This window comes from Diabrotica virgifera, chromosome 3 (assembly GCF_917563875.1).
Source record: "Diabrotica virgifera virgifera chromosome 3, PGI_DIABVI_V3a".
NCBI classification, from domain to species: Eukaryota; Metazoa; Arthropoda; class Insecta; order Coleoptera; family Chrysomelidae; genus Diabrotica; species Diabrotica virgifera.
The window spans coordinates 241,497,154-241,518,292 of NC_065445.1; the positions used below are offsets into that span (position 1 = coordinate 241,497,154).

At 32.2% G+C, this 21,139-nt stretch overlaps 1 protein-coding gene across 1 annotated transcript in view; it reads left to right on the forward strand.

Annotated features, from left to right (window-relative positions):
- The window catches only part of LOC126881627 (lipase member H-like), a 45,066-nt gene that overhangs the window by 3,150 nt on the left and 20,777 nt on the right, over nt 1–21,139 (forward strand). The window contains exons 2-3 of the mRNA XM_050645999.1: nt 8,045–8,497; nt 20,107–20,455. Coding sequence (XP_050501956.1) covers nt 8,045–8,497; nt 20,107–20,455 — 802 coding nt within the window. The remainder of the gene's footprint in view (nt 1–8,044; nt 8,498–20,106; nt 20,456–21,139) is intronic.

A 21,139-nucleotide genomic window follows, 5' to 3' on the forward strand; every position in this document is an offset into this window, starting at 1 on the left:
AAATTATAATAATTTACAAAAATACCTAAATGCTATTTACCCCTAGTACGTGGCTGAATAATTGGTTGCCTACTATTACTAATTTCTTATTATTAATTTTAAAAATACAACTAAAAATAGTCAATATAAGTTCTATTCGTTTCCGAAAAATTATAAGCTTAAATTTGTACCTACATACTATCCGTGAATCTAATAAATAGGAAATGGCTGTTGTCGGTGGCCGTATTTCATATATATAGTTATAATGTTTATTTACATTTAACTTTATATAATATAACAATATATAACTATACATAATATGTTATAACGTATTTAACACAATATAACTTGAAAAACAAACACAATATTAGTTATAACTTCCAATTAACATAAACAAAATGCGCTAATGTCACTGTCACTAAATTAAATGATAAACGTCAAAATTTTTAGTAAACAAGATATAAACGTAAAAAAATATACTGACATTGTTACAGTTAAAATTCATTTAAAAATGTGTCGAAGTTAATTGTTGGTATAAATTACAATAATTATTGTATTAAATAAACATGTTTAAGTAATTTTATTTGCAGTTTATTAGTCCTGTCGCCAGGGGGTTACAACGGCCTTCTTAATTCAGATGGACTTACCCAAGTTTTTTTTATGTATTTTGGCCCGTAGAACACGAATTTTTTGGGTAACAGTTGATCCGGATGTCGATAAGATTGTTATAAACAAAGAAGTTGAGGAATTACATAGCAGCGATTTCTCGCAAAACAAAACATTTTTTTGTATTTTCTGGCTCATTCTAACCAAAAAATGTTAATACAAGTTTTTTCGTAGGATGCATAGTTTTCGAGATAAACGCGGTTGAACTTTCAAAAAATCGAAAAATTGCAATTTTTTAACCCGAATAACCTTTGAATAAAAAATAAAATAGCAATTCTGCTTACCGCCTTTAAAAGTTTGAGTCAAATAATATCTGTTTTGGATATTTGCATTGCTAAAAATTTATTTTTTGATGGTTAAAAAAAGCTATAAACACATAGTGTTTCCCGTGCCTAATACATGCGTTTTAATGCATGGTACGTAGAAATAGCCCCGCTCGCACTTTTACCTCTTCTACCTACTCGGTCGATTTTAAATGAGAAATCATTGAAAACATCCTCAAGCACTAGGTGTTTATAGCTTTTTTTAACAATAAAATAATAAATTTTTAGCGATACAAATAATTAAAACCGATATAATTTGACTTGAACTTTCAAATGCGGTAAGCAGAATTGCTATTTTATTTTTTAATCAAAAGCTATTCGGGTTCAAAAATTGCAATTTTTCGATTTTTTGAAAGTTCAACCGCGTTTATCTCGAAAACTATGCATCCTACGAAAAAATTTGTAGGAACATTTTTTGGTAAGAATGGCCGAAAAAATACAAAAAAATGTTTTGTTTTGCGAGAAATCGCTCTTATGTGATTCCTCAACTTCTTGGTTTATAACAATCTTATCGACATGCGGATCAACTGTTACCCAAAAAATTCGTGTTCTACAGGTCAAAATACATAAAAAAAACTTGGTTAAGTTCATCTGAATACAGGAGGCCGTTGTACCCCCGCCTGGGGACAGGACTATATATACGATTAATATTAAAAGTGGCATGCGCCACTTGAATCTAACTTCAGCCCGTGAGTAATGACCCGTGAGTAACTTCAGCCCGTGAGTAATGAATTATTACTCACGGGTACAGTAATGGGTGCTATTATCTATGAAAAAATAGCGAATAATGAGCATCTTATTAAACGGTCGTAGAAAAAAGAATTTAAACGTGCGAGGGTTAGAACGCACGACGACATTCCAATGGTCGCTCATGTAATCCTATGGAGCCTTTCTCACTAGACGGTAGTTGGAACGTTCGGTAAAGCCGTCGTGTTTATGTCGTCCCTCGCTTACAACAACAGACCACAGCCGTGCCGTCTTTACGCACCCAGTAGCATAGGGAACTTAATACATCCTTTCATATGATACTGTCGTTCAGTCGCATGGATGTAGTTTCTTTTGTTGTTTGGTACATTATTTTCATTTACACTTTGTGGCTGTTTAAAGTAGGTGCATACATTTTATATTATGATGTCTCAGATTGATAGTGAAATAGTAAAAACATTAATTGAAGCGAGACCTGTTCATTGGGACAAAACAATAGAAATATATAAAGATAGAAACTTGACGAGAAATGCTTGAAATGGTGTAGGACGTGCGCTTAACAATGCACGAATTAATTTAAATTAATTAATTTGACGAATTAGGTGATAAAGAAAAAACCACATTTTATAAGTACAGCAAAATTAATTATATGTTACTGATAACAACAGTAATTAAAACTGCTAAGTATATTATAATAAACTTTATTTTACATAGTTGCAATTAACGTTGAGTATAGAGGGTGTGAATATGTGTGAATATAAAAATATAAGTATAAATCGTATCTTTTTGTGTTAATAGGATGGATCCAATGAATTCGGTTCCTCTTATTCCTCTTTCTTCAAGGATAAAGTAAACACAACGCTACAATTTTATTTCGCTCCATATAAAATATAACTTTTATTCTACGAAATTATATTTAGTTTTATAGCATAAACAACTCGTTAAAAACTAAAGTAGGGTGGCGGTCACGTCTTGTGTGAAATTATCTAAAAACAACATTTAAAACGAGGGGAAAAACTTTTTAAAATGAATGGATGACAGAGGAACTTTAAAATTATATACATGAAAAACACAGATTGTAATGTTGTTCTGAAGCTGTTTCCTTGTGGAATTTTTACAATAAACTGGTCTAAATGGGAAATAAGCCAAACTTTAACAAAAAAAGATAAGTTTATTAACGTTTCGACGCCCAAATCAGATGTCGAAACGTTAATAAAATATTTTTTTACTTCAATTGTGGCTTATTTCCCATTTAGAATAGTTTATTACATAAATTGTATGAGCTAATTAGATGAGCTAATCCAAGATCCCACAAATAACTTAAATAGTAGAACAACGATTATAAAAACAAATTAAGGCTTTTAATTAAAAACAAAAGAAATAATAACTGACAAAATAGAAATTGCAAATGAATTAAATACGCATTACAGTACATTAGGACAAAAGTATGGACAAAAAATACCCTTTTCTAATGATACATCGTAATGATATATATCCGATATATGTACCTACCTCAGCCACAAAGTGTAAATAAAAATAATATACCAAACAACACAGCAAAATATCTTCGTGCGACTCCATTCTTATTGTGTGAAAAGGACAAGTACGACAAAACTGCGGCACGAGAAATCCCTCGCACGTTCAAAATTATTATAATGTGAAACAACACTACGGCAGATTTTCTTGAGCAAAGAGTGCGCAAAGGTAAGTCTAAGTCTTCGTTATTTGAAACTTCATCATGGATGTACTGACCACATTCAAAACAGCTGTTTGCTTTGTCACAATCAATATCACAGAGTGTTACGTTATCGCTGGACATAGTTTTTTTCTACATGTTTATTGTTGTCTGCATTCCGTGCTTGTCAAAATCTTCGAAGCATCTTTATTCACAGCAATTATTTCTTCGTTATCTTCTTCAATAAAATTTCTTTCAAGCTTAGAGAACACTTGTTCTAGTGAGAAACTGATTTCGGCGTTTGCGCTTGCCAGAGATACCCACAACCCGACGTGGGTAAAGTAGCTTACCCACGTCGGGTTATGGGCATTATGGTTTTGCTCAATCTCCGGTGTACTTTTGTTTACCCAAAACGCGTTCTGGGTATTTCGCTTCAGCCAATATCCGAATAAAATCCTCACTCCGCAACGTGGGTAACTCACGTTGTTCATATCGCGAAGTGAGTAAAAATTCCGGACATTGTCCGAATTCGGAATTTGAGGGTAACATGTGATAGGTTTTAGGTGTATCTAATATTGCAAATGCTTAATATATATATATATATATATATATATATATATATATATATATATATATATATATATCAAACAAATGAAATAGAGAATGTGGAAAAATCCCCTTACGAACAATTCACACATCCACCATTTCAGGTTGGGAAAAATTTCTTGAATAGAATCAAAGATCCAAACACCTGTTCTTAGAAATGTGTTTCGCCCTCTTCAACCTCTCTGGGCTTATCAATAAAGATGAGAGGTTGAATATCTTTAGACACATTCCATCAAAAAACAACATTCGATATATATATATATATATATATATATATATATATATATATATATATATATATATATATATATATATATATATAATGTAAAGAAAAAAGAAGTACTTTGTTGACTTGTTTATAAAAAACACTTTTCGAGTTTCGGTGGGTTGGAGTCAATAAAAAGGGCCTGTTAGAATACTATTTTTTATTACTCGAGCTTTCGAATGTGTTTACATTCATTTTCAAGAGCTAAAAAGTAACTGATAAAGTGGAAACAAAGATCATGTAAAAATATAACTCACCAGATAAATCTAGATGGGTTATTAAAACTTGCTAACATTAATACATATAAATAAGAGGAAAACTATTAATATCCATAAAATGAATTCTTCCCAGACTGCATAATATAAATTAATGGCCAAAAGATTTAAATTTTTGAATTGAATTTTGAATTTGAATGATCGGTAAATTGGAAAGAAATTTTAATACAAAAAATCAAAGTCAATGTCAGTGAAAAAATCAGCCTACATCGACAAGTAGCTAAAAGGAATTTATTTAAATATATTATACCGTGATGATTTATTAAAAAAAAAGAAGAAGAAATAAATAAGTAGAGAAAAAAATATTTTAGTAGTTTACAGAAGTACAAACGAAATGTAATAAAGATTAAAAAAAAGGTGACATATTTATGGTGTTGTGAATATTATTTAAAATTATAAGGAAATGATGTAATTATAAATTTTATATATGGATTTTGACAACATAAAAATTTTGTGCAATGAAGGTAATAAATTCAAAAGGACTTTTTTGGAAATGGTATCTATTAGTAGAAGCGATCATAGTTTAAATAAAAGATCAGAAATTCAAAATTTAAGTAAAATTTATAATTACATCATTTCCTTATAATTTTAAATAATATTCACAACACCATAAATATGTCACCTTTTTTTTTAATCTTTATTACATTTCGTTTGTACTTCTGTAAACTACTAAAATATTTTTTTCTCTACTTATTTATTTCTTTTTCTTTTTTTTTTTAATAAATCATCACGGTATAATATATTTAAATAAATTGCTTTTAGCTACTTGTCGATGTAGGCTGATTTTTTCACTGACATTGACTTTGATTTTTTGTATTAAAATTTCTTTCCAATTTACCGATCATTCAAATTCAAAATTCAATTCAAAAATTTAAATATTTTGGCCATTAATTTATATTATGCAGTCTGGGAAGAATTCATTTTATGGATATTAATAGTTTTCCTCTTATTTATATGTATTAATGTTAGCAAGTTTTAATAACCAATCTAGATTTATCTGGTGAGTTATATTTTTACATGATCTTTGTTTCCACTTTATCAGTTACTTTTTAGCTCTTGAAAATGAATGTAAACACATTCGAAAGCTCGAGTAATAAAAAATAGTATTCTAACAGCCCCTTTTTATTGACTCCAACCCACCGAAACTCGAAAAGTGTTTTATATATATATATATATATATATATATATATATATATATATATATATATATATATATATATATATATATCAAATGAAATAGAGAATGTGGAGAAGTCCCCTTACGAATAATTCACACATCCACCATTTTGGGTTGGGAAAATTTTTTGAATAGAATTAAAAATCCAAACACTAGTTCTTAGAAATGTGTTTCGCCCTCTTCAACCTCTCTGGGCTCATCGGTAAGGATGAGAGGTTGAATATCCTTAGACACATTCCACTCAAAAACAACATTCGAGACCAAGACATAGCAGAAGCGTAGATCTACGCCAAATCTGAAAATGACAGTCTCAAGTTTTAATTCCCTAATTACTTGAAGTAAAACATATGTTTAAAACAAAAGATGAGAAGTTATTGGTTTAACGACCACTCGTACGATATCAATCAAATGAAATAGAGAATGTGGAGAAATCCCCTTACGAATAATTCACACATCCACCATTTTGGGTTGGGAAAATTTTTTGAATAGAATTAAAAATCCAAACACTAGTTCTTAGAAATGTGTTTATATATATACATATATATATATATATATATATATATATATATATATATATATATATATATATATATATATATATATATATATATATAGTGGCTAAACACCCCTTTAGGGGTTACGTCGCTTACGCTCTCTAGATCTATGTTTTGAGGTAGATGAGTCCTCATGTTCGTTATTTAATTTTCTCTGTTATTTTTCTCCACTCTTTCCTGTCTCTGGTTTTCCCTTTCCAATGTCGTATGCCCGCATTGTTGAGATCACTTACTACTTCTTGTAACCATGTAGATCTTGGTCTTCCACGTCTTCTTTTGCCAGCTGGTGTCCATTCCATTATTGAGTATATCGTCGTAGTTGATCCGGATCTCCATATGTGTCCTAGTCATTTTGCTCTTTGCTGTTTTATTTTACATACTATATCCTCCTCAAAATGCTTAATATACATAAATTTAAAAAAAAGTTCTTTATTTTTAATAATAACGGCCTAATAAGTGCCTTGTTATTAAGTAAAATATATTTCGTACAATAGTTAAAATAAATAAAATATTAAAATAAGAAAAATATTCTCCGGTGTTTGTGATAGCAATTCTCTATCTGTGTTGACCCTCCTTAGTATTTTCTCATTAGTTTTCCTTACTGTCCAAGGTATCTTTGGCATCCGTCTGTGTATTTACGTTTCAATTGCTTCAAGTGTGTTCATGCTTATTACTTTTAGTGTCAACGCTTCTGCTCTGTACAAAAATACAGACTAAATATAGCACTTAACCATTCTTTGTCTTAGTTCTAAATTTAGATGAGTATTGCAAAGAAATGTTTTCATTTTCATAAAATTAGTAACAGTCATTGCTATTCTGCATTTTACTTCCATCTTATTGATTAAGGCCAGAAGTCCATCCACTTATTTTTCTTGATTAAGTTATTTCTTTAATCATTGTTTGTGGAGAATTCGTTGACTTGATTTCTAAATTCATTCCATAGTTCCTCTGAATCTTCTAGTTCTTCTCTGATGTTTTTAATTCTAATGTTGTTTTCTTTTTTTATAAAAAGTCTATTGGTGTTTGTAAAAAAGAAATTTTTTAAGTTATCTGTTCTGCTTACAAATATATATACAGAGTGGCCTGACGAAAACTAAACTGAGGTAATATCAAGAACTACGGTGTGAAATTACATAAACAATGGTTCATTTAATAAAACAGCTAGATCCCTTGTTTATGGAATTCCAAACCTCAACAATAGTACCCCGCTCAACTGCATATTAATGAGTCCCTTAAATAGCTGGTAGTGCTATTCTGGAAATCGTGACTAATCCTGCCATAACTGATATTGTTGAAAATGATCAATAATATGATGAAATCATTTGATTTATCAATAGAAGGGTGCTCCTTCGTATTACGCTTTACTTATTTTTCATCAATATTTAGAGCAAAATTTCCCACAACATTGGGAGGAGAGGCAGAATCAAATGGTCTCCTGGGTCACCAGATTTGTTTCCTCTGAATTTGGTTTTTGGGGACACCTAAAAATAAAATCTTTAGAACACCACCCGTGTCTGTAGAAGATTTACGTTAAAAAATGCCTACTAATTATTTCACAAATGATGCTTTTGAATGTGGAAGGATATTTTGAACACACGTTTGTTCTTTTATGTCCATAAAAGGATAAAGGCCGGAGCTTATTGGTTTTACCATTTGGTCAACTAAAAAATAAGTAGTCAGCTGAAAATATTAATTTTTTTTTAATCAAATAGGTAAAGTATTGGACTTGGACTACTTTAATTGAACATTTAATTGGAGGCCAGATTTTATTATTTAAATGCCAGGTATTTAGATATTAATTTTGAAATCATTTTTTTAGAACATGCTTCGCTTAGAGCTACAGAAGCAGACATCAAATTCTATTTGTTTACCCAAAAAGACCTACTTCATGGTACACATCTAAATATTTCCGACAAAGGCGAAATCAATAGATCTGATTTCTCGAAAGACAAAGACACGGTGTTCTATATTCATGGATGGCTGGACAACATCTCCTCCGAAACTCTGATAAGTTTAAAAAATGCCTATCTGTCAAAATATGACGTTAACATGCTTGTTGTCGATTGGAGTACGTTCGCAGATAGTATAATTTATAAAATAGCCTACGACAATGTAGAACCAATTGGAAATGTACTTGGACATTCAATAGAACACCTTGTTCAAAATACTGGAGCAAACTTAAGCAGAATGATTATCGTTGGACACTCCTTGGGAGCTCACGTGGCTGGTGTAGCTGGTAGAATTCTCAATGGAAAATTGGATCACATTATGGGTAAGTAAATATCTTTTCAAATATATGGGTTATTCCATTTCAAGCCGCTCAATTTTGGATCCAAAAAAATCCTGGTTCTCCGATATGTCTGAGGCTTGGTGTATAGATTGTGCATAACATATAAATAAGACATAATTTAAGCCCAAACAGTCGTTTTTTTTTCCACGATTGTTTTAAATAGTATTTTTAGCGATTTAGCAGTTATTTGGTATTTATGAGGAATATGAGAAAATTTATAAAATGAGGAAAGTGCTCTGCACAAGAGATTTGAAGTTGAAGCTAAGAGTTAGGTTGGCTAGGTGCTACGTTTTCTCGACTCTGTTTTATGGAATGGAAGCTTGGACCTTGAATGCTGCATCAATGGAAAAACTTGAATCATTCGAGCTGTGGGTGTACAGAAGAATTATGAAAATATCGTGGACAGAACACGTTACAAACAAAGAGGTTCTGAGAAAGATGAATAAAGAAATGGAAATCCTAAATACCATCAAAACAAGAAAATTGGAATATCTCGGACATATTACACGCGGAGAGAAATACAGCTTGCTCCAATTGATTATGCAGGGAAAGATTCAAGGAAAAAGAAGCATAGGGAGACGCAGAATATCGTGGCTGCGCAACCTGATAGAGTGGTACGGATGTACATCAAATGAACTTTTCAGAGCAGCCATCTCTAAAATACGAATAGCTATGATGATTGCCGACCTCCGCCGCGGAGATGGCACTTAAAAAAGAAGATTATTCCTAAGGATTTTAGATTTGTCCACCTAAACGTTGTTCATTAAAAATGTATTTGAAAATTATTTTCGAGGAAATACGTTCAAAAATAATAAGCCTTGAATATTAATTCAAGAATACTATAAATACTTTTTTGCAGTATTGTCTTAATAACCTGATGAAATGTTTTCTCTTTTAAATTGCCAGGTAATTAAAAAATATTTTCAAGAAAAGAAAATATTGATGTTATAAATAACACTATTAGTTATATCGTCCTACAAAAAAAATAAAATACTATTATATTTAAAAATTGGTCAATTTTGACATTTTCTTTTCTGAGCCCTTTGAGCATTTTTAACTAAGTTTTCTATTTAACTCTCGTAGCCTATTATAACTTCGAGTTTTAGCGAAGTAAAGGACAACTTTCTATATAACTTTATAACAGTTATACACTGGACAAAACGTACGTTTTGTCGTACGTTTTGCATGACACATAAAACGTACAATAAGACGTAGCGTGAAACGACGCTTTTAGATAAAGAGTTACCATGCACCTTATGGAACACCGTCTCCAGTTTCAGAGCCACTTCCCACAAATCATCATTTGGATGTAAAAGAGAACCTCTAGAGACAGCTTGTATCAAGTCAGGGGCTCTATTCATGTCTCTATTAATGTTGAAATTAATTGTTCATCACATGTTGGAGGCTGTAATCGCTGTAAGCTCAGTAATCGTCTCTATTGTTCTATTTATGTGCTAATGTACAACTAGAAATACTGTTTGATGATTTTATAATATCTTCCACCTCTCCTCTACGTCTTATTTTTGTGATTCTCAGTGTTCTTTCTTCAGATTTTCGCTTTAGGTCAGTATTTGATGATCCTCCAGGCAAGTTTAGAGTAGGTACTGAACCTTGCAGAGATTCATCAGCCTTTAAATGACGAGCATTCTTTGGAGAATAATTGAAAAGCTTTTGTTTCAGAGGAATTTCATAATGTTTTATAAGGGTTTAATTTTTACAAGGGTGTAGATTTTACGGCCCTTCCTATTTAGGGTCTGTTTTTCCTACTCGTCCCCAACCCAAAAACTTCAAAAATTTAAGTCCGACCATTATGGATTCTAATAGTACTGATCATTACCTTTCCAACGCATGTCTAATTTTGAAAATCGGTTATACCATTCAAAAGTTACCGAGCTCAAAAATATGACTCAATTTTTATTTAAAAAAAGGAAAATGTTTGTGGATATGTATGTATGTATTGTTATGATCTGCTTTCTATTACTTTTATATTAATTATTATTTATTTGATCAATTATTTAATCAACGCAAATCATACATAAAAATATTAAGAAAAATTCTCAGGGTGCCTTTTGTCAAAAAAAATTTAATTAAATTCTCTTAGGTTATACTTATCCTTTCTCGTGGTTTCAGTATCTCCTAGTTGATCCTTATCGGGATAAAATAGGAAAAAGGAAATAAATAGAAAAATCATAAATAAACATATTATACAAATATATTTATTATCAAAAGCAATGCTCTATAAATTTATCAATTAAATCCTGTAGGCATAACTGTCCAAAAGAGACTTTTACCATATAAATTAATCTAATTCAAACAGATATTTATCGCTTTGTTCTTGATACCCTTAATAACAAAGCTAAACAAACAAATTCGGTATTCGCAAAATTACTTATACTTCCTATTAAATTTTTGAAATGTTGGAATATTAAATGCATATGCTTTTACGTAAAAAATTAGCTTCTGATTATAAAGAAAATCTATCACATAGGTTATTGACTGACCTTTTTGATTCACACACAATGATGTCTCCTCTTGACCCAAACAGCTCCTCCTTGTTGATTATGTTAGGCTACCAATCAAAGCCCTCTCCGTTCTCAGCAAACAATCCAGAAGTATACCAGCAACTATTTCTCCAAAACACAAGCCAGGCCTCTTTTTGCCAGTACTCGTTCAATAAACTCCAAAACTCTCTCCTCTCTTTCTCTCAACAATAATCTCCTGAGACCCAAGTATCTTTTTACTTGGTGTCACAAATAATTTTAATAACGATAATTCTTGTAACTTACTCTCTTGGACTTTACAGAATCAAGGAGGTATTTCTTCTCGATTTGATTTGTCTCTCGTTCCACTTTTAAGCTACTCTCACTATCAAACACAACCACTAGTACTTGCTTCTGAACTACTCACGAAAACTTTTGACTGCTCCTCTCGAATGCCGGTAACACAATAATCCCTCTTTCCAAAACTATCTGAAAATTCAACCTTCTCTCCTTCCCATTCCAACTTGCCAAACCAATCAGAGACATTTCTTCTTCCCCACTCTTTTTGTCATTCGAAAAACCTACTCATACTTTCAAAAATATTCCTACCGTCATAATAATTACTTTCGGGAAATTCTACAAAATTTACTCGGGGTTAAACAAAAAGAGATTAAAATTCCAAACTTTCTTTACCTTGATTTTTTAAGAACTAATTACCTATGGCTTCTACCTTTCCCGTAATAAACAATCGGTTTAAAATAATAATCCTAAATAACATTCACTTCACTTTTATTTACAAATGTCTTTAAGTCTTCAGGGAAAAATTCATCGAGGAGAAACCTACTACGTGAAAGCTAACTTCTAATAAATATTTACAAATCAATATACAGGGTGTATCAAATTTATGTGCCCGCGCTATATAAAAAAATAAAATTTTTATTCTATCTTTGATTGATAAATTGACACACAATAGTATGTGTGTTTGAAAGTTAAACCGGTTTGAATTTTTTTCTGTGTTTGAAGAGGGCGCCAGGGCCGATTCAGAACCGGTGTAGTTTGTGACTTTTGACTACCCATAAGCCAGCTATAGGACTTGGCAAGGAAAAAACGGCATATTTTTTGGGGGTATATATATTCGGATCAAGAAGAGACAGGAGAACCGCAAATACACCAAATCAATAGTGTCAAGTCAATCTTTCAAATGGTGTTTAAGTCGTCAGGATCAGATATACACACGGCTCAGTAGAGCCGAAAAACTGAAAAACTAAACTTTAAAAATTTTGGTTTTTCGACAATTGCTCAAAATTTCAACCTACGAATTGCGCCAATAACGGAGCGTTTGTAGAAGGGCTTTAGACGAATCTAACGGTGTATACCTCATATCCGGAAAAATTCGAATTTTTAAGTAATAGGCTTATAGGCGTATAGGAAAAACGGTTCCTCAAGCTCAATAATTCCTGTAATAGCTTCAGTTATCATACTTGACCTTAGATCCATCAGATACTACTGATCAGTAGGTTTCTAACTCATGTTTACTGATCAAAATCGGTTAAGCCGTTTAGAAGTTTTAAGCTACAAAATTAAATTCCAATTACCGATTATTCCTGAAATGGTTTATGTAGTTGTAGTGGTTACGACGCTAAATTTGATCTGGCAACGGGCAATCCAACTTCATTTACCGGCCATCTCAATATTTTTTTTCAATCTATTTCGAATAGAAAAAAATCTAGTGTACATTCGATGGACATTAGATCATTTGGGAGATAATGCAGCAAAGGTGACCATTTATAAAGCTATAGGGGAACATTGCCTTCAACTTCATACATTTAATTTATAAATAGGGAGCGGATTTTATGCTAAATGCATATGGCTTGCATATTTCGCATATTTAAGAATTTTACCAAATTTTGCATATTTTTAAATAAACGTGCATATCATGTGCTAATTCAAAAACATTTTTGTCCAAACTAAAAAATTTAAAAATTTTTTAATTTGACACAAATATTATCCGGCACATGCTGTCATAAAAGCTTTTCGAGAATAACCTAAAGTCGGCTCACTCACTACCTTTTTGGGTTTCTCTTAGAAAACTCCCGATATTTACCCGCAATGTGCGTATTTATTACGCCGTCATAAAATGATTGTAGGATGTTAAATACTCTATTGTTAAGAAAATATTTAGAGCTCTAAACATAATTTTACGATTCTCTAACGGAAATATAAATATGAGTTAAATCAGATCCCGTAAATCAGTAAAATTAGTCACCTTTAGTCGGTCAATGCGAATGTTTAGTTTTTGTGTAAAAGTACTTTTGTTTGTGAATAGTGCAATATGCCCAAATATTCTAGCCTGGTTTGTTCCTGAGTCAGAACCTATCCCCAGCTTCTTTACACCAATAGAAAATTATTCTGCAAAGCATGTATTAAAATGGTGAGTTTAAAATTCCTTTCTTGCTCTTTTTTTTAATAAACTTTACACCAATAGAAAATTATTCTGCAAAGCATGTATTAAAATGGTGAGTTTAAAATTCCTTTCTTGCTCTTTTTTTTAATAAATAATATTTGGCTGATTCCTCAACATTTTAAGTTTAAACAGTTTGAAAAGTATGTGTTATTGTCTTAGATACCATCTTAGCGAAAATTTTTGGTTACACAACACGTCGGGACAGAACTGCATGGGCAAAATTGCAAAAAGATGAGCAAATCAATAGTAGTTTTGATCAGTTGGCCATTAACAGTAGACAATCGCTGATGACTTCATCAAATGAATGGATAATATAAATTTAATTCGGATTTAAAAAAGAACTGAAAAATCCTGTAAAAGCTTTTTGGAAATATATTCCAAGAAAAATTATCCCGATGAAAGTACATTGAGAAAAAACTACGTACCTCAAATTTACAACGATACCTTAAAAAATTCAAGAAGATAGTAGAAAAGCGATACATTCATTTTATTGTAGATAAATATGTGGTTGCTCAAAATGCGCATTTTATGAAATTATTGTGCATATCTTGCGCATATTTCGTAATTTTTTACTGCATATGTATGCGCATATTTCATCAAAATTGCTCGCATATAAATCCGCTCCCTATTTATAAATAACTTTGAAACACTCCTGATACAAGAATAAAAAACCGCTTAATGCCGTAAAAATGAGTGGCGCATACAATATTCCAGCTACAAAGGATCTGATATGAATATTACTGGGCTCAATTTGATGCAAAACAAAATTTTAGTTTTATTTTAAAAGATTTTTCAAAGATTTCACAAAAGGGTTTCAAAATTCAAACTGTATCAAAGTTACTCTTTTAAAATAAAAAATCTTTTAAAATAAAACTAGAATTTTGTTTTGCATCAAAATGAAAATACATTTTCGCGCCCCGTAATACATAAAATATATTATTGTAGATATAAATATTTATTTAATACAGCTCTTTTGTGTTATATTCTTATTACTTATTTTTGATATTATATCAATTTCTTATAAATATAGAGGAAATAAAAAATGTAGTATATCAAAGTGTGTAAATAATTTATTTCTTTAGCTGAGCGCTTTCGACCTAAATGTCATCATCGGAGCTAATGCTAAAATAAAAAAGAGGTCTTGTAAGAAAAAGAAGTACAAAACTCTTTTTTTACTTACGTCAATTGTTAAAAAAGTACCGCTACAAAATTGAGGTGTTAACATTTGTTTCTTGTGAAATTGTAGCGGTACTTTTTTAACAATTGACGTAAGTAAAAAAAGGGTTTTGTACTTCTTTTTCTTACAAGACCTCTTTTTTTATTTTAGCATTAGCTCCGATGATGACATTTATGTCGAAAGCGCTCAGCTAAAGAAATAAATTATTTACACACTTTAATATACTACATTTTTTATTTCCTCTATTCATTCAAGTGTGTACAAACTTATCAGTCTTTCAACTATTTCTTATAAATATGCATTTTAGAATTAATTCCAAACTTAGGTGGAAAGGACAAAGGGCGAAAGAACTAGGTGAAGGATACAAATTCTGGTATGTAGGGAGTAGTAACACAAGAAATGGGGTTGGTATAATTGCTGATAGTGAAATGAAAGATAACGTAGTAGAAGTTGTAAGAACGAGTGATAGAATGATGTCAGTGAAATTTGTAATTGATAAAGAGGTATTGAATGCTGTGTGTGTATGCTCCCCAAACAGGTCTGGGTGAGAATGAAAGAAGAGATTTCTATGATCAATTAGGAGACGTACTGAGTGATAATCCAGCAGAGGAGAAAGTTATAATAGGAGGTGATTTCAATGCACATGTGGGCAAAACCAAGACAGGATATGAAACAATACATGGGGATTAGGCTTTGGAATTAGAAATGAAGCTGGAGATGACATACTTGAATTAGCAACACCATTGGATATGGCGATTGTTAACACATTCTTTAAAAAGAGAGAAACTCAACTTATTACCTACAAAAGTGGACAACGTCAATCCCAAATAGACTACTTCATGATAAGGAAAGAAGACATACGTGAATGCAAGGACTGCAAGGTAATAGTTAGTGAGACAGTAAGCCAACAAAATAAGCTGCTTGTTCTGGACATCGAAGTAAAAAGCGAAACTAAACAAAAATATCGGAGAGGACCACAAAAAATCAAGTGGTGGCTGCTGAAAGATGAGAAAGAAGGTCTATTCAGGAGAACAATAGTAGAAAAAATATGTTGGAACATGAAAGGAAGCCCTAATACAATTTGGAGAAAAATGGCCAGTAGCAATAGAGAGACTACTATTGAAATACTTGGGAAAACGTCAGGAAAAAAGTTTGAGGATAAAGAGATTTGGTGGTGGTCAAACGAAGTACAAGGAAAAATAAAAGAGAAGAGAAAATTATATAAAAAGTGGCAAGAAACCAGATCCGACACAGATCTTCAAAACTATATGGTGGCGAAAAAGGAAGCGAAAATAGAAGTAGCAAAAGCCAAAGCAGAAGCGTATTCAAACCTATACGATCAACTTGATACCAGCGAAGGCGAAACGAAGATATATAAAATAGCCAAACAGAGAGCAAAGAGAGCAAATATTTTAATCAGATTAGATGTATCCGAGATGAAAATAATAAAATACTAGTTCGAATGGAATTTCAAAAAGATGAAGAAAGTACTTTGACAGCTTATTAAATGAAGAATTTGACAGACAGCCTGTAGAGTCAACGGAGAGAGTACCAGCAATAGTCACCAAAATAACCAACGAGGAAGTGGCTCAAGCGCTTCAAAAAATAAAGAAGGGAAAAGCAGTAGGACCAGATGATATTCCTACAAAAGTATGGAGAGCATTGGGAGAGACAGGAGCAAGGCGGCTAGCAGGTCTATTTAATAGAATTATGGAAGTCGGACAAATGACAGATGAATGGAGGAGCAGTATACTGGTACCTGTTTACAAAAACAAGGGAGATATCCAACAATGTACAAAATACAGGGCTATAAAACTGCTTAGCCACACCATGAAAATATGGGAAAGAGTAATTGATAGACGGATACGTGAAGAGACCGAAATATCCGAGAATCAATTTGGCTTTATGCAAGGTAGATCAAAAACAGATGCAATTTTCATTATAAGGCAGTTGATGGAAAAATACAGGAGTAAAGAAACAAACGCTCATATGGTATTCATTGATCTTGAGAAAGCATATGATAGGGTTCCTCGAGAGATACTGTGGTGGGCACTCAATAAGGAAGGAGTCCCTGGTGAACATGTAAAGATTGTGAGGGATATGTATGAGGGAGTAACGACTAGTGTTAGGACAGGTGTTGGAGAGACTGATAAATTTCATGTGAAAGTAGGATTGCACCAAGGCTCTGTGCTTAGTCCGTATTTATTCTCATTAGTTTTGGACCAGATAACAGCGAAACTACAGGGTGACATTCCATGGTGCTTAATGTATGCTGATGATGTCGTGTTAGTAGGAAATAGTGAAAGAGACTTAGAACAAAAACTGGAACAGTGGAGACAAGCTCTGGAGGAAAAAGGTTTAAAACTTAGTAGGACAAAAACAGAGTATTTCGAATGTTCATTTACAGATGGAGCTACTACAAATAAAATGGTATCTTTGGATGGTGAAATTATTGTGAAAAGCAATAGTTTTAAGTACCTTCGATCGGTATTACAGAGTAATGGAGAAATAGATGGAGATACATGCAGTAGAATTAAGGCTGGATGGATGAAGTGGAAAGAAGCGAGTGGTGTGTTGTGTGACAGAAAAATTCCAATGAAGCTGAAGGGAAAATTCTATAGAACAGCCATTAGACCGTCTATGATGAACGGAACTGAATGTTGGTCAGTGAAAAAGAAAGAGGAAAAACGAATGCATGTGGCGGAAAATGAGAATGCTTAGATGGATGAGTGGAGTGACAAAGAAGGATAAAATTAAAAATGAGTATATTAGGGGAAGCCTAGGTGTGGCACCAATTAATGCCAAAATGAGAGAGCATAGGTTAAGATGGTTTGGTCATGTTCAACGTCGAGACGTTAATCACCCAATACGAAGAATAGCTGAAGTGCAGATTCCTGGAAGGAGTATGAGAGGAAGACCAAAGAAGAACTGGGGGGAGGCGATAAGGCAGGACATGTTGATAAAGGGGATTAACATTGATATGACTCAAGATAGAATTGTGTGGAGAAATGCAATTAGGAAAGCCGACCCCACATATGGATAAGGCAAAGAGAATGATGATGATGAATTAATTCCAAACTTAACATTTTTTATATTAATTTTATCTTCTCTGCGACAAGCGATTATCCATTGTTTCGACAAATTATCTGTCTTTGGAGAGTTGAAGTATTTTATTTTCATACCTTTTGTATTTTGATTACAGTTTTTGCAATTATATACGGCACAATTCGGCATTGTAAATTTATGCCAGACCCACACGATACCAAAAACAATAAAAATAATAAATTGAATATTAATACGTTCAATAACGTCTAATAATTAAAAGTAACAATAGCTATTTGTATAACAAGGGAGGAAAGTGCTTCTTTTCCTCCCGAGAATGAAGTTTACTGCCCGACGCGTAGCGGAGAGCAGTAATCATTCAAGGGAGGAAAAGACACTTTACTTCCATGTTATACATATGGTTTTTCCACCTTCCTCAAATTAATAACAAGTCATTTTTAATTTTTACTTAATTAATCTATGTAACTAACCAACAAAATTTATTAAAACTAAAACTAACAAGTAGGTACAATATAACTGTCAACTGTCAAATATAAGTCAAATTATTAATGTAAACATTGTTAAATCAAAATAACAATTTACTGTTTTTTACCATTCTGCAAAATACAGAGTGTTTTATAAATAAACGTTAAAATGTATAGATACTTACGTAATATAAATAAATATTGTACAGGGCGTCAATAAGTTATATTTCATGAATAAAATACCACGACGTCACTTTTACTTTTCCTCCCTAGGGAGGAAAAGCACAACTTTGCTCCCTACAATCAGGTCCGGAAAAGTATACTTTCGATAGAGGTAGGTGGAAAAATATATTTTCCGCTCCTTAAAACTATCAGGTGTAAAGAATTTCACAAATGTATGTAAAAATGTATTTGCAAGTGAAGTGGCAAGTGTGTGGGTTCCTCAAAACTGAGCGTGGTGCGCGAAACGGTCGGAATTAGGCGCCAAAATCGGTATACCGTCTGTACGTGTACCGTACATTTTACGCAGAATAAATACAACTATGCATTTCCACCCATTTTTCTATTGTAGACTTTTTTCCTGACGTAAGATCGTATGTGATATTCCGAAAATACTCAATTGATTTTAATAAACAATTTTACAGATTATCAAGGTTATTTGAAAATATACACCTGTAGCCAAATTGACCTATATTTTAGAAGTTGTACAACTCATACAGTCTTTTTTTTTCAATATAAAATCCTTGTACTTACTGTGTCTGGCTGTATGAGTATTTACATTCACCTTTAAAAGCCCAGTTCCGTGTTTGTATGCCCAAGGGTGGGTAAAAAATATCCACCTCAAAAAGAGCTAATATATTTATTGAGAGTTGTTATAAATGTTAGAAATGGACTAAACTTAAGAACTATACATCAAAATTAAAATACTAATAAAAGCCAGTAATTCAGATTTGTCGATTTTATCCACATTCTTCCTTTCAGTTCAGCCTCCTCATTATTGTGGCGGATAAAGTCGATTATGTAATTATACATCGATAACTGGTTTACTGTAAAGAGACCGAAATCATTAGACCGAAAGCAGTAGACCGAACTCATTAGACCGAAAAGCACTTTACCGAAATTTCACTAGACCGAACAGCAGAAGACCGAAAAGCAGTTCTTTTTACTTGTAGCAGTAAAAGTGATAAGACTAATGTAATTACAACTAAATGTTATTTGGATGGTTATTATAAACAATTAAAATGGTGTTAACGTCACTCTCCCCTTAATTTATTTTTACCTTCACTAATTTGTTTAACGGATGAAAATTTTTTCATATCAGACTGTACAGAGTAACAATTTACACAGTCTATATATAAAATAGTACAAAAAAAAATACAATAAACAAAAAGACAGATATATAAAATCTTAGAATAATTTACTGCAATCTTTTTTAATTTATGTACCATTTCGGTCTATTGCTGTTCGGTCTAGCGAGGTTTCGGTAAAGTGCTCTTCGGTCTAATGAGTTCGGTCTACTGCTTTCGGTCTAATGATTTCGGTCTAATTGTCGTGTACCCGATAACTAGGCGGATTATGTTGCTGCCAATCATTCCTACCATTAAGAAATTATACAGAAATCTTTAGTGACAAGTTTGACCAAGGGTGATAACTCAAAAGATTAATTTTATTTCCACAAATATCGGTAGAACCAAATTAACATTCGATAAAGAGCTGCCCTTTTAAAAATAAATAATATTTGAAAAAAAATTAGAATACGTAATATATGTTACAAGGGAATACGCATTAGGTGGGCATTTTTTACTCACCCTTAGGCATTTAAGGGTTAAGGCAAAAAAAAGATCATAGAGATTCATTTTTAAACAAACTGTACAATGTCATAATTTTGATTACTTCATACTCTAAGGAAAAACTTTGTAAACTGTTTTTTTTTTACTATTTAGGTTTGGATCCAGCTGGTCCATCATTCACAACAGAAAACACCAGAAACCGTCTTACGCCCGGGAGTGCACAATTTGTCCACGTTATTCACACTTGTGGTGGTCTTATAGGATATTTGAATAGCTTAGGTGATGCGGATTATTACCCAAATGGTGGAAAGAACCACCAACCTGGCTGCGAAATGGACGTGCTCGGTAATTGTGCCCATTTCTTATCCATTAAGTTCTATATTGAATCGATATTAACGGGTAACTTCAAGGCCAGAAAATGCGGCTCGTATGACGACTTCACTAAAGGAAAGTGCAACGATTCGCCAATTTCATATATGGGGCAATATAAAGTTGACAAAGGGTGAGTATTATATCCTTGTATAGTTGTAAGTATATCCTTGAATTAAGTATAATATGTTATATGTATATCATCATTCTCTTTGTATTTACCCTATGCAAGCTTCTCTAATTACATTTCTCCATAACTTTCAATCTTGGTTAATACCAATATTTAAGTCTCCTTTTAGGTCAATCAAGTTAGTAAAAAATTAGCATTTTTTCGACATACCTGAAAGGACAGGATTTGACAGTTGAAATGTGTAGTATGAGACATTACAAAAAGACTACCATCTTGGGATTCATCAATTATTTAGTGGAACAATTTTTAAATTAACAACAAAAACGTCAAACTTAGTTTTTTGCTCATAACTTAAAAACTTGTTTATTTAGAGATTTGACGTTCACAGGTAACTTTTTCAGACAAAAAAGATACATCGATTGAGATAAGCTAAATGAAAATCGGTTAATAAACAAAAAAGGAATCCGCACAAACCTTATGGAAAATTAATAGGTCCCAGTGGATTTCATTCATACTTTGGGAAAATATTCTTTGAAGGATCCTGATAAAAAGTTATCATGGGCACAACTCAATCGTATGAAGGATTTTCAAGATATAGAGGCCCTCGGAATAACTCGGAAAATTATAAGATTTACGGGTTATTCCAATTCCGTGAGTTACTGGTTATCTGGCAACATGTAAAAGTTT